General features: G+C 43.3%; 1 protein-coding gene across 1 annotated transcript in view; it reads right to left on the bottom strand.

Moving 5' to 3' along the window:
- The window catches only part of ccdc13 (coiled-coil domain containing 13), an 89,503-nt gene that overhangs the window by 29,709 nt on the left and 46,433 nt on the right, over positions 1-13,361 (bottom strand). The window contains exon 10 of the mRNA XM_043690811.2: positions 4,809-4,963. Within this exon, the coding sequence (XP_043546746.2) occupies positions 4,809-4,963 (155 nt within the window). The remainder of the gene's footprint in view (positions 1-4,808; positions 4,964-13,361) is intronic.

The following is a 13,361-nucleotide window of genomic DNA, read 5'->3' as shown; positions in this document are numbered from 1 at the left end:
AAGTCCCACTGATTAAGGACACTTTACTGTTGGTGGTATCCGGGGGCACACAATTTGCGAGATGGCAGATCAGGATTTTAAAGGGGATACTGCAGGTTCCATTATTGAAAAATATAAGACAGACAGACCAATGCTGACAGAACAGATGAAGAAAGGTGGTTGGGACCCATCCCAGACATCAGTACAGTAGCGGAATTGGATTGACAAAGAAAAACTAAATAAAACTAAAAAGGTAGGAGTAATGTTAGTGTACCAATTAGCAGTCCTAACTGAACAAGTAGGTGCCTCCACTAGCAGGTGGAGAAAATACCAAGAATAAATTGAGGAGCTGGAGGATAGGATAAAGGAGCTACAGCAAAAATTAGAAAAAGTACTGGAGGATAGGGAGACTGACTCTCTCCCTTCCTACGAAACTGTACAACAGGGACCAACTGCCCCCTCAGCAGAGCAGGAGGTGTAAGAATATAATCTAGTGCCAGTCACTAGAGGAGGGACAGAGTTGCAGTCAAAAGCCAACTATAAACCCTTTAACCTAGGGGGAAAGGCAACAGATCATGGCCTCCCTGGGCAAATAACAGCCCCGAAGTGAAAACACTAGGTTCTGGGAAGAGCTAGACAGTAAATGGGTAGGGCACTAACTGCACTTGAGGGATATACACCAGCTGGTCCAGGCAGCCTGCCCAGTGGACCAATGGAGACAGGTAGCTGACAGACCCGAAGCCACAGCAGTCTGAGACTATAGGGGAGGACGGTGTTTGGAGGCATGTGGACAAGGCAGTAGCACCAGCATGCATTAAAAAAACCTCGCTTGAGCTGCACCACGGGCAGGGAAGGTATGATAGCAAGTCTAGGGAGAGTGCGCTGGTGGAAGGGAATGGGAAGGGATATAGCCAAACACTGCCGCAGATACATGGTTTGCGCATAGCACAGCCCAGGTAGACCATAAAAGTTAGGATAGGACACCAACCAAGGCCAAGAGGACCCTGGGAACACCTTCAAATGGATTTCACAGGGCCACTATCACCTTCCCGTGGGAAAACGTGCTGCCTGGTCATCATAGACCAGTTCACCAGTGGGTAGAGGCATTCTGACCAAGAACTGTACCGTTACCACTGTAGCCAGGATTCTAACAGAGGAGGGGATACCAAGGTGGGGAGTACCCCTACAGATCGACTCTGACCAAGGGACACATTTCAAAGGCAAAGTTATGAAAATGGTATGCCAGCTACTCCGGATAAAACAAAAATTTCATATCCGCTATCACCCCCAGAGCTCAGAGATGGCAGAGAGAATGAACAGACCCTTAAAAATGCTTTAGCTGAGGCCATACAGACATCAGGGAGGACGTAGGCCAAAGTGCTGCCAGCCATACTAATGAAATTAAGAGCCACAACAAATCAGCCTATAAATTAATGACCGGGCGAGCAATGCAATTATCAGAGACCATTATAACAGGTGGGATCAATGTAGGTCCGCTAAAAGACAAAATTTGGAGATATGTAATGGAATTAAGCACCCAATTAAAAGGGATACGTAAGTTGGTAACTGAGAGACAAGAGAAAAAGGACAAGGCAGGTGAACTCAAAACCTTCCCTGAGATCCCAGCAGCTGGGAGCCACGTCCTCATACGAACCCTGCCTGACCAACCAGGTTTTTCCCCAAAATGGAATGGGCCATATGAAGTTATAATCAGTGGTGACACCTGCACCTGTATCGACACAAGGGGAAAAGGCATGTGGAAGCATTGGACCCAATTCAAACTGTATAAGGACTCCTATGAATGAACTAATATGATTGACCATCTCCCATGCACAGACAGGAATTGCGAACATGACAGTGACCAAGGGGAGAGCACCGAGACTACAATCAAGCAAACCACCCAGAGGCACGCATAAAACTGCTGACAAGACAGAGAAATCACTCACTGTTGACGACTTCCAGGTACCATTGCTTAAAAAAAAGAGACACTGACCATTAACCTCATTTAATTTTAATCATGTACATACTCGAGTATATAGCACTGTTTTTAAATGTTGCGATAGCTGGAAGCCTGTCAGGATTTGAGGATACCTCTTTTACAAAACCCACCTAAATTTACATGGGAACCAAATTGTCTGTTACCCATTGGCACGATTGGTTGAATCACTATTTGTGGCCACCCCTCGCGATTTATACATAATAGATACCTTGGGCACACCATTAAGGGACAGCTAGGAAAACACAAAAGGGAACTCCAGGGTAGGTGTGTGGAATTGGTTAAGCCCACCAGCCAATGGGGTCAGGCGCCCCAACAGAGGGAGGGAAAGACATTAAAACATCGCTCACATTAACTCACTCTGTTTCACAGGGTAGAGATGGGGATGTGTTTATGCCCTGGTACATAGAAACAGTTCATGAGTGCAGACACAACGTACTCACCAGCACTGTACAATCACCCAGGGAAAACTTACCTGCACCTGCAGCAAGCAGGCATACTTGAATGTGACGGCGGGAAAGCAGTTTATACGCGGACAGTGCAATGGCACTCACATAAGCTCTGCCATATGGACATACCAGTTTGATATCTACCAGCTGGGTGGAACAAACAGGAAGTCAGAGGCGAGATGGGTGGACAAACAGGCCCAAGAACAGGACCACTGTATGCTATTGGGCAGCGAAGGGATTTGTTTTCTTATTTAAGGGGATTTATGCTACTAGTACACCAAACCTCCCGAACCTTTTCCCAGTAGTAATGATAGGACTTTTCACTATACCATGCCCCAGCGGGGGACATGTTTGAAGAAGGGGGGCACAGTGGCACAGTGGTTAGCACTGCTGCCTCACAACGCTAGAGACCTGGGTTCAATTCCCGCCTCAGGCAACAGTCTGTGTGGAGTTTGCACATTCTCCCCGTGTCTGCATGGGTTTCCTCCGGATGCTCTGGTTTCCTCCCACAGTCCAAAAATATGCAGGTTAGGTGAATTGGCCATGCTAAATTGCCCATGTGTTAGGTGCTGGGGTAAATGTAGGGGAATGGGTCTGGGTGGGTTGCTCTTCAGAGGGTCGGTATGGACTTGTTGGGCTGAAGGGCCTGTTTCCACACTGTAAGTACTCTAATCTAATTAGCCGGAAATTCTGCACTGACTGGCAGACCCCCACCACTCTGGGATCATCACTGGGGTATGGGTTTTAGGATCTCTGTCTTTTGGAGGAGACAGTAGGGGTCATCAGCGCTAAAAACTGAAACTACATTTTGTGTGTCTTAGGGAACAATACATCAAAGGCTCTAAAAGCAATTAATGGTGAATTGGCTGAACTCAGATTTTACACACAGCAGACGCGTTACGCGGTGGATTTTCAGTTAGCCAAGCAACGGGGTGTATGTACAGTCATTGGTGACAAGTGCATAATCCATGTCATTGACAATTTTTACAATATTACATAGGCGATCAAAAACATTCAGGACCAGCTAGATAACTTCAGACAAGGAATCACAGGAGGAGATAGCTGGCTATAATGGCTGATAGGCAAATTCTGGGGATCCTGTTTGGCACATGGGACTGTTTTCCTAATTTCATTCATACTAGTATTCTGCCTAGGCCTTGGGTGTTTAAAGCTTTGCTGTAAGGTGCTACTGATGCGGGTCGTGCCAGGAGCGAGTGTCACCACAGAAGAGCCCCCAATAAAACTCACACTCCTTGACACCCCTCTGGATGAGGAGACCTTAGAAAAGGCTTACCTCTATATATGAGTTGGGTGGTCTGCGGAAGATCTCTGAAGTCACCTCCTTGGCTACAAAGAGGGTAGTGAAGTGGAAGCTGACGCGGGGCACACAGACACAAGATGACTGCTGAGCCATAAGTTGGTCACTTAGCACACAAGATGGCCACTGAGCTAAGACATGGAAAAGTACAGCAAAGCATACACAGATACTGCCTGAGGTCAACAGGACACCAGCACAATAGACACAGAACATAGATAATTAGTTTAAGGCGGATGGGGGAGAGAATACACATTAGTAAAGTCTACTGCCTGCTGAAGTGTCTGAGTCCAGCCACCACCTTCAATAGAAATGTTAACTACCTGAGCCTGCTTGCGTACAAATGTTAATATGTTAGATTTGCAGTAATGGAAAATGATCTTCCTTCTCAGAAAGAATGATCACAACCAATTACTGCAGCAATGGACTTTTGCGTAACTGTAAACAAGCCATGCTGCAAAAACAAAGACTCGATATCTGGATTATTATACCATCAAATGTATAAAATATCATGATACGTGTTCACGGGGTGATAAATGGCTCGCAGCTGACAGCCATGCTGCTGGACCTCTCTCTCTCTCTCTCTGCCCGAACTTCCAGTTTCTTTGTACAATAAACTCGGGTTGTTGAATTCCAATTCTGACTCCAAGACTGGTGATTTTCCCCACAACAGAGTAAAACTGGTATAATTGTCTGAAGTTGCATCCCTTTGTCCTCCTCTTAGTTTTCAAAGCATCCATCCAATTCATAATAGAACCTTACCTGCAGATGTTTAAATACCTGGGCTCCACCACCTATTTAAAACAACGTTGACTAAACTTGAAATGACATAGGTTGCCGTCATTTCTTTTGTTTGTTCAAAGAGTGTGAGAGTTATTGGAAGAGTCAGTATTTATAACCCATCACTAAATCTTCTCAGGAAGGTGGTGCTGGGTGCTCTTTGTTACAAATGAGTGGCTTCCCAAATCTTTACAGAGGGTCGTCAGAATCATACATATTGCTCCTTAATATATTGCACACAGCCTGGGCTAAATGGCCTTTATTCATTCAATAAATTTTAATGTCTTACCGAGCAGAAAGTGGTCTCCCTGTGATTTCAGCGTCAGCTGAAATAGAATTCTCGGTTGAATGCCCATTGGTCTTATCTAGCTGAGCTGAGGAAGGACGATACTTGGGGAGATTCACCACCATCTGGTCATCTGAAAGCTTCTTCTCTTGATGTTGCTGTGAAGTACAATACAGAAAGGTGATCGTAATCATTTCATAGCAACAAGTGAGACACAAAAATGTGGTGTCTTCAAAATGATACAAAATGATGGCAAGGAACCTATAGTGCCACCAGCTTGGCTTACTGGTTGAAACATAGAAATAAGGTACAGGAGTAGGCCATTTGGCCCTTCAAGCCTGCACCACCATTCAACATGATCCTGGCTGATCATGCATTTTCAGTATCTCACTCCCACTTTCTCTCCATACCCTTGATCCCTTTAGTCGCAGGGCCATGTCCAATATTCCTAATGTACTTGCCTCGATAGCTTCCTGTGCTGGAGAATTCCACAGGTTCACAACTTTGAGTAAAGCAATTTATTCTGTATTGAAACTGCCTCAATTATACCTGCACTATTGATGGTTTGCAAAGAGCACTCTAAGATTGCTGCCAGATATTTAATAACGTCAGAAATTTTATTAGTGTGAAAAAATGGAAGGATCTCTCATCAAGCGAGTGTCAGTATTATAGCTTGATATTTTTCTTGTTGTGATGATGCTGCTCCTTTAACAAGATTACGGTGCCCTTAGATTTTCTTTCAGAGAGGCTGTAAAAGACTGGCAAAAGGCTTTTAAGTTAAAAAAAATCACTTGTATAATGAAAGGGAAGTGGCCAGTTCTCCCAGCTCAGCCTTTCTCTGGTTTGATTCAGTTTTGGCATTTTGGCTATTCACTGAAAGCAGTCAAACAGTTGTGAAGCTGCTGGACCTAAGAGAAGCAGGTCCATGCTGACCCTCCCTCTCTCTCTTTCTTCTCTCCTATAAGACCCTGTGCTTGACATCACCTGTTGTGTCAATTGGGTGTTTGTGGGGATTGTTGGAAGTATTGGCAACAGCATCATTAAGGTGGTAAAATCTGTTGGGTTTTCGGATAGGTTAAGTTATTCGGTATTCTGTTCTCTTTTGTTTGTGTTTTATTCAGAATCTTGTAAGTAAATTCTGTTTTATTTAAAACTACATGGTTTGACCAGTTGCATCCCTCCTGGAATATCCATGTTACACTTGCTTAAAACAACGAGCAAAGTTAGGGTCTGCACTACTTTCTTGAAATGTTTTGAGTAGGTCTGGCCTGGTCTATAACAGATTGGGGGCTCTTTGCGAGATTTGTTCTGTAGTTCCAAATTGGGATTAGGGTTGTTGGACTTGAAGGTAGCGAATGTAGGTGTTAGTGTCTTTTGTTCTGGGTGCCGAATTCAGTTGACTTAAACAGTGCTTGGAATAGCAATGGCTCTTTCAGTCACCACAAGTTTTCCGGGGTAGAAGTGACTGTGAGGGTTTTGCAAAAGGTGATTAAGGCCAAGCTGTTGGAAGTAGCAAACAAGCTGGAGCTGGAGTTGCCTCCTTCCAGGAGGAAAGGAGAGATAATTACAGTAATAGCTCCGCATTTAAACTTGCTGGAAATGCCATCAGAATCTTTAGAGATGGCTAAAACTCAATTGAAAATGAAGCAGCTTGAGTTAGAGGCAATAGGCAAGGAAAGGGCAACAGAAATGAAACATTTTGAATTACGATTAAAAGCAGAAGAGAGAGAAAGAGAGGAAAGGAAGAAAGAGAGGGAATTTGAACTTCAGAAATTGGCACTTAGACAGGAAAATCAGCTTAAAAAGGATGGAGATGAAGACTGAAGGCAAGCTTAGTGAGGGAGAGAGTGAGGATGAGCAAACCCATGATAGCTAAAGGCCTAGTGAGAAACTTAATATATTCAAGCATTGCCTAAATTTAATGAGAAGGAAGTGGAAGCCTTTTTCATCTCATTTGAAAAGCTGACTAAAAAAATACAGTGGCCAGTGACCATGTGGGTTTTGTTGATCCAAACAAAACTTGTAGGTAGAGCTGGCGAGGTATTCGCATCGCTATCAGAGGAGATATCTTGGGCATATGAGGAGGTGAAGAAAGCCATCTTAAGTGCATACGAGCTTGTGCCTGAAGCCTACAGATAACGTTTCAGGAATCTAAGAAGGGACCCTGGTCAAACCTACATTGAATTTGAAGAGATCAAACAAAGTAATTTTGAACGGCATTAAAAATGGAGCAAACCTATGATGTTCTTAGAGAGATGATTATTTTGGAGGAGTTCAAAAATTCACTTCCTGAAGTGGTGAGAACTTACGTGGAAGAGCAGAGAATTAAAACTGCAAGATTAGTAGCTGAAATGGCTGATGATTATGAGTTGGTTCATAAATCAAAGTTTTGCTTCCAAAATAAATTTCAATCCGTGAAGGAAAGAAATTGGGGAAAACAGAAATCCTCACATGAAAAGAGAAAGGTAAATCTCGGTGAAGATCATATGGATAACTTACCACAGGGTAAAAAGGAAACCCTTGAAGGGGAAAGAGAAGTTAAAAAACTCCGGTGTTTTCACACAATAAAGTAGGCCACATGAAATCACACTGTGATTGGTTAGGAATAGCACTGGGAAGCTAGATGTAGTAAAACAGGATAAGCCAGTGAGTTTTGTTGGAGTGGTCATAGAAAGCACAATGGAGGCTAGAAAGCTGCACCAGATCTTCTTAAACCATATACCTGCAAAGGTAAAGTTTACTCGCATAGGCCAGGAACAGCAGGTAAAGAGATCATAACATTAAGAGATACAGGATCATCTCAATCTGTGATGTTGAAAAGTGAGGCAATATGTACCTTTGAAGGACTAGAGCCAGAAAAGGCATCAGTAATGGGAATTCACGGTGAGACAAGAAGCGCTCAACTATGTAAAGTGAGGTTAGATTGTCCAGTGAAGAATGGAGAAGTCGTGGTTGGAGTACGAGACAAACTCTCAGCTCCAGGAGTACAAGTGATCATAGAATACAGATGAGGAAGTTGAAGTGGAATTAGTAGAGACTCTGTTTGATCAAATGGTTAAGACAAACCAGGAGCAGACAGATGACAAAGCAGACATCTTTAGCTCAGATAAATTAACTGAGTCACAGCTGAAAGATGAAAATTTAAAGCAAGTCTATCTGAAAGCATACACAGAAAAATAATATGAATGTATCTCTGAATATTATTATATTAAAAATGATGTCATAATGAGGAAATGGAGACCATCATATATTTAGGCAGATGAGAAATAGGCAGAAATTCATTAAGCCAGTGGGTGACAGAACGAAGGTGTTGCGAGTGCCACATGAGCTACCACTAGGGGTCATTTAGGAGTGAGAAAACCTCAAGCTAAAATACAAAAACATTTTTACTGGCCTGGACTGCACGCAGATGTAGTTGAATTTTGCCAGACATATCATACATGTCAGATAATTGGAAAACCACAGGCAGTAATAAAACCTGCAACTTTAATAGCTATTCCTGCATTTGAGGGACCTTTGACAAGAGTCTTAATTGACTGCGTAGGACTCCTACCTAAAACAAAAAGTGGGAATCAGTATTTGTTAGCAACAATGGATGTGTCCATTAGATTTCCGGAGGTTGTTCCTTTACACAATATCACAGCTAAAAGGATTGTAGAGGAATTACTCAAATGTTTCACTGGACACTGGCTACCAACAGAGATACAATCAGATCAAGGGTCAAACTTCACATCGGAATTATTCAAAGAAATTATGGGCAGCCTGGGAATAAAACAATTCAACTCTACTATGTGCCATCCAGAGTCGTGGGGAGCACTGGAAAGGGGGCATCAGACATTAAAGACCATGTTGAAGTTTTACAGTGAAGACTCTCCAGATGATTGGGATAAGAGAATTCCATTGCTACTTTTTGCAATCAGAGATGCACCAAATGAATCAACCAAATTCAGTCCATTTGAATTAGGTTTTGGGTATAAAGTGAGGGGACCGCTAAAATTGATTAAGGAGAAATTGGTAAGTCAGAATTCAGAGACCACATACTTGGAGTCTGTGTCAAATTTAGGGAACGATTAAATAAAGCAGGGGATTTGACTAGATAGCATTTAGAAGTATCACAGCATACAATGAAATAGGAAGCAGATAAAAGAAAACAAAAACTTGCAATTTTGCTATCGGAGACAAGATATTAGTATTACCTTTAGTGATAGGTGAACCTTTAAAAGCAAGGTTTAGTGAGCTTTATCAAGTTGAAAGGAAATTGAGTGAGGTGAACTTCTTGATAAGGACTCCAGACAGAAAGAAATCTCAGAGTATGTCATGTGAATATGCTCAAAAGGTATTTTGACAGGGAAAGAAAGCAAGAAGAGAATGTGTTATAGAGTCATAGAGATGTACAGCATGGAAACAGACTCTTCAGTCCAATCCATCCATGCCAATCAGATATCCCAACCCAATCTAGTCCCACCTGCCAGCACCCAGCCCATATCCCTCCAAACCCTTCTCATTCATATACCCATCCAAATGCCTCTTAAATGTTACAATTGTACCAGACTCCACCACATCCTCTGGCAGCTCATTCCATACACGTACCACCCTCTATGTGAAAACGTTGCCCCTTAGGTCTCTTTTATATCTTTTCCCTCTCACCCTAAACCTATGCCCTCTAGTTCTGGACACCTCGACCCCAGGGAAAAGACTTTGCCTACTTACCCTATCCATGCCCCTCATAGTTTTGTAAACCTCTATAACATCACCCCTCAGCCTCTGACACTAGGGAAAACAGCCCCAGCCTGTTCAGCCTCTCCCAATAGCTCAAATCCTCCAACCCTGGCAACATCCTTGTAAATCATTTCTGAACCCTTTAAATTTCGCAACATCTTTCTGATAGGAAGGAGACCAGAATTGCATGCAATATCCCAACAATGGCCTAACCAATGGGCGGCACGGTGGCACAGTGGTTAGCACTGCTGCCTCACAGCGCCAGAGACCCGGGTTCAATTCCCGCCTCAGGCGACTGACTGTGTGGAGTTTGCACGTTCTCCCCGTGTCTGCGTGGGTTTCCTCCGGGTGCTCCGGTTTCCTCCCACAATCCAAAGATGTGCAGGTCAGGTGAATTGGCCATGTTAAATTGCCCGTAGTGTTAGGTAAGGGGTAAATGTAGGGGTAGGGGTATGGGTGGGTTACGCTTCGGCGGGTCGGTGTGGACTTGTTGGGCCGAAGGGCCTGTTTCCACACTGTAATCTAATCTAATCTAATCAATGTCCTGTACAGCCGCAACATGACCTCCTAACTCCTGCACTCAATACTCTGACCTATAAAGGAATGCATACCAAACGCCTTCTTCACTATCCTATCTACCTGCAACTCCGCTTTCAAGGAGCTATGAACTTGCACTCCAAGGTCTCTTTGTTCAGCAACACTCCCAAGGACCTTACCATTAAGTGTATAAGTCCTGATAAGATTTGCTTTCCCAAAATGCAGCACCTCACATTTATCGGAATTAAACTCCATCTGCCACCTCTCAGCCCATTGGCCCATCTGGTCCAGATTCTGTTGTAATCTGAGGTAACCCTCTTCACTATCCACTACACCTCCAAGTTTGGTGTCATCTGCAAACTTACTAACTGAATCTCTTATGCTCACATCCAAATCATTTATGTAAATGACAAAAAGTGGAGGACCCAGCACCGATCCTTACTGGTCACAGGACTCCAGTCTGAAAAACAACCCTCCACCACCACCTTCTGTCTTCTACCTTTGAGCCAACATCCTTCAGCACTATCCACAGCTCTGCTTAAGTGCCATCTGCAAATTTACTAACCCATCCTTCTACTCTCTCCTGCAGATCACTTATAAAAATAATAAACAGCAGTGGCCCCAAGACAGATCCTTGCAGCACACCACTGGTAACTGAGCTCCATGATGAATATTTCCCATCAACCACCATCCTTTTTCTTCTTTCAGCTAGCCAATTTCTGATCCAAACCGCTAAATCACCTTCAATCCCGAAACTCTTTATTTTGTGCAACAGCCTATGTGTGAAACCTTATCAAACCTTATTGAAATCCATATACACCACATCAACTACCTTACCTTCATCTACCTGTTTTGCCACCTTCTCAAAGAACTCAATAAGGTTAGTGAGGCATGACCTACTCTTCACAAAACCATATTGACTATCACTAATCATATTATTCCTTTCTAGATGATTATAAATTGTATCTCTTATAACCTTTTCCAATACTTTATCCACAACCAAAGTAAGGCTTACTGGCCTATAATTACCAGGTTTGTTCCAAATCCCCTTCTTAAACATTTGCTATCCTCCAGTCTTCTGGCACTACTCCTGTCGATAATGATAACATAAAGTTCAAAGCCAAAGGCTCTGTAAATTCCTCTCTGTCTTCCCAGAGAGTCCGAGGATAAATCCCATCCAGCCCAGAGGACTTATCTATTTTCAGATCTTTCAAAACTGCTAAAACTTCCTCTTTGTCAACCTCAATCCCATCTAAACTTGTAGCCTGTATCTCCGTATTCTCAGGAGAAAGTGAGGACTGCAGATGCTGGAGATCAGAGCTGAAAATGTGTTGTTGGAAAAGCGCAACAGGTCAGGCAGCATCCAAGGAGCAGGAGAATCGACGTTTCGGGCATGAGCCCTTCTTCTCCGTATTCTCACAACATCACCCTTTTCCAATATGAATACTGACATTAAGCGCTTCCCCATGTCCTCAAATTCCACGCACAACTTTCCACGACTATCTTTGATTGGCTCAAATCTTACTCTAGTCATTCGATTACTCCTGATATACCTATAGAAGATCTTAGGGTTTTCCTTGATCCTATCTGCCAACAACTTTTCATGTCCCCTCCAGGTTCTTCTTAGCCCTCTCTTTAGATCGTTTCTGGCTAACTTATAACTCACAAGAGAGAGAGAGAGAGAGAGAGAGAACCTGCACAGTTACTGCCTTTGTTGTTTTTGAATTCATGTGTCGCTGGACATCGGAGTGCATCTGGGAAAATTAACAAACAGTGAATTTCACATCTAATCTTGGAGGAACCGGTTTGGGCGAAGTTCACAACACAGAATCAGATAAGTTAATTGTTGTTTTCAGTCTGTCCAAGAGAAAGGCTGTATTACTGAGTACAATGGATTCTTTCTTGATTATATGTTTTCAAAGATAAGTCTCTTGATTAAACTTAAAATATAAGCCATAGCTCTTAATTTAACCTGGTACAGACAGTGTTTTGTAGAGGAATAAGACGGTGTTATTTTCTGGGTCTGTAGATTGTGAAGGAGCAAAAATGGCCTTTGCAGTGATATGTACTTCTTGTCAGATGTGGGAGTTTAAAGAGAGTTTAAGGGTTACTGCGGAATATATTTGCATAAATGCTGCTGGATGCAAATCTTATCAGATCGAATGGATCGGTTGGAGAGAAATTTGCAACAGTATGTGATGGATGGCAGTTATAGGAAGGGGGGAAAGTCTCAGATACAGTCACACAGATGGGCTAACTCCAGGAAGGGTAAGAGAGATTGGCACCTAGTGCAGGAGCCTTTTGTGGATATACCAATTTCAAACAGGTATGCTGTTTTGGAAAATGTAGGGGGTAATAGATTCTCAGGGGAACGTAGCACGAACAGCCAAGATTCTGGTATTGAGACTGGCTCTATTGCAACGAGGGGTGCGTCAGCTTCCAAGAGATCAATTGTGTTAGGGGATTCTGTAGTCTGAGGTACAGACAGACGTTTCTGTGGCCAGCAGAGAAAAAGCAGAATGGTGTTGCATTTCCCTGGTGCCAGGATCAAGGACGTCTCAGAGAGGGTGCAGAATGTTCTCACGGAGGAGAGGGACCAGCAAGAGGTCACTGTCCACATTGGAACCAACGATATAGGAAGGGAAAAAGTTGAGATTCTGAAGGAGATTACAAAGAGTTAGGCAGAAATTTAAAAAGGAGGTAATCAAGGGTAGTAATATCTGGATCACTCCCAGTGCTATGAGCTAGTGAGGGCAGGAATAGGAGGATAGAGCAGATGAATGCATGGCTGAGGAGCTGGTGTATGGGAGAAGGATTCACATTTTTGGATCATTAGAATCTCTTTTGGGGTAGAAGTGACCTGTACAAGAAGGACAGATTGCACCTAAATTGGAAGGGGATTAGTATACTGGCAGGGAAATTTGCTAGAACTGCTTGGAGGGATTTAAACTAGTAAGTGGGGGGGGGGGGGGGGACCCAGGGAGATAGTGAGGAAAGAGATCAATCTGAGACTGGTATAGTTGAGAACAGAAGTGAATCAAACAGTCAGGGAAGGCAGGGACAAGGTAGGACTAATAAATTAAACTGCATTTATTTCAATGCAAGGGGCCTAACAGGGAAGGCAGATGAACTCAGGGCATGGTTAGGAACATGGGACTGGGATATCATAGCAATCACAGAAACATGGCTCAGGGATGGGCAGGACTGGCAGCTTAATGTTCCAGGATACAAATGCTACAGGAAGGATAGAAAGGGAGACAGGAGAGGAGGGGGAGTGGCATTTTTGATAAGGGATAGCAT

Source organism: Chiloscyllium plagiosum, unplaced genomic scaffold, assembly GCF_037043375.1.
Source record: "Chiloscyllium plagiosum isolate Xiang-an unplaced genomic scaffold, Cpla_swu_hap1 HiC_scaffold_5, whole genome shotgun sequence".
NCBI classification, from domain to species: domain Eukaryota; kingdom Metazoa; phylum Chordata; class Chondrichthyes; order Orectolobiformes; family Hemiscylliidae; genus Chiloscyllium; species Chiloscyllium plagiosum.
Note: the sequence above shows the minus strand (reverse complement) of the source record. Positions and strands in the feature narration are given on the sequence as shown.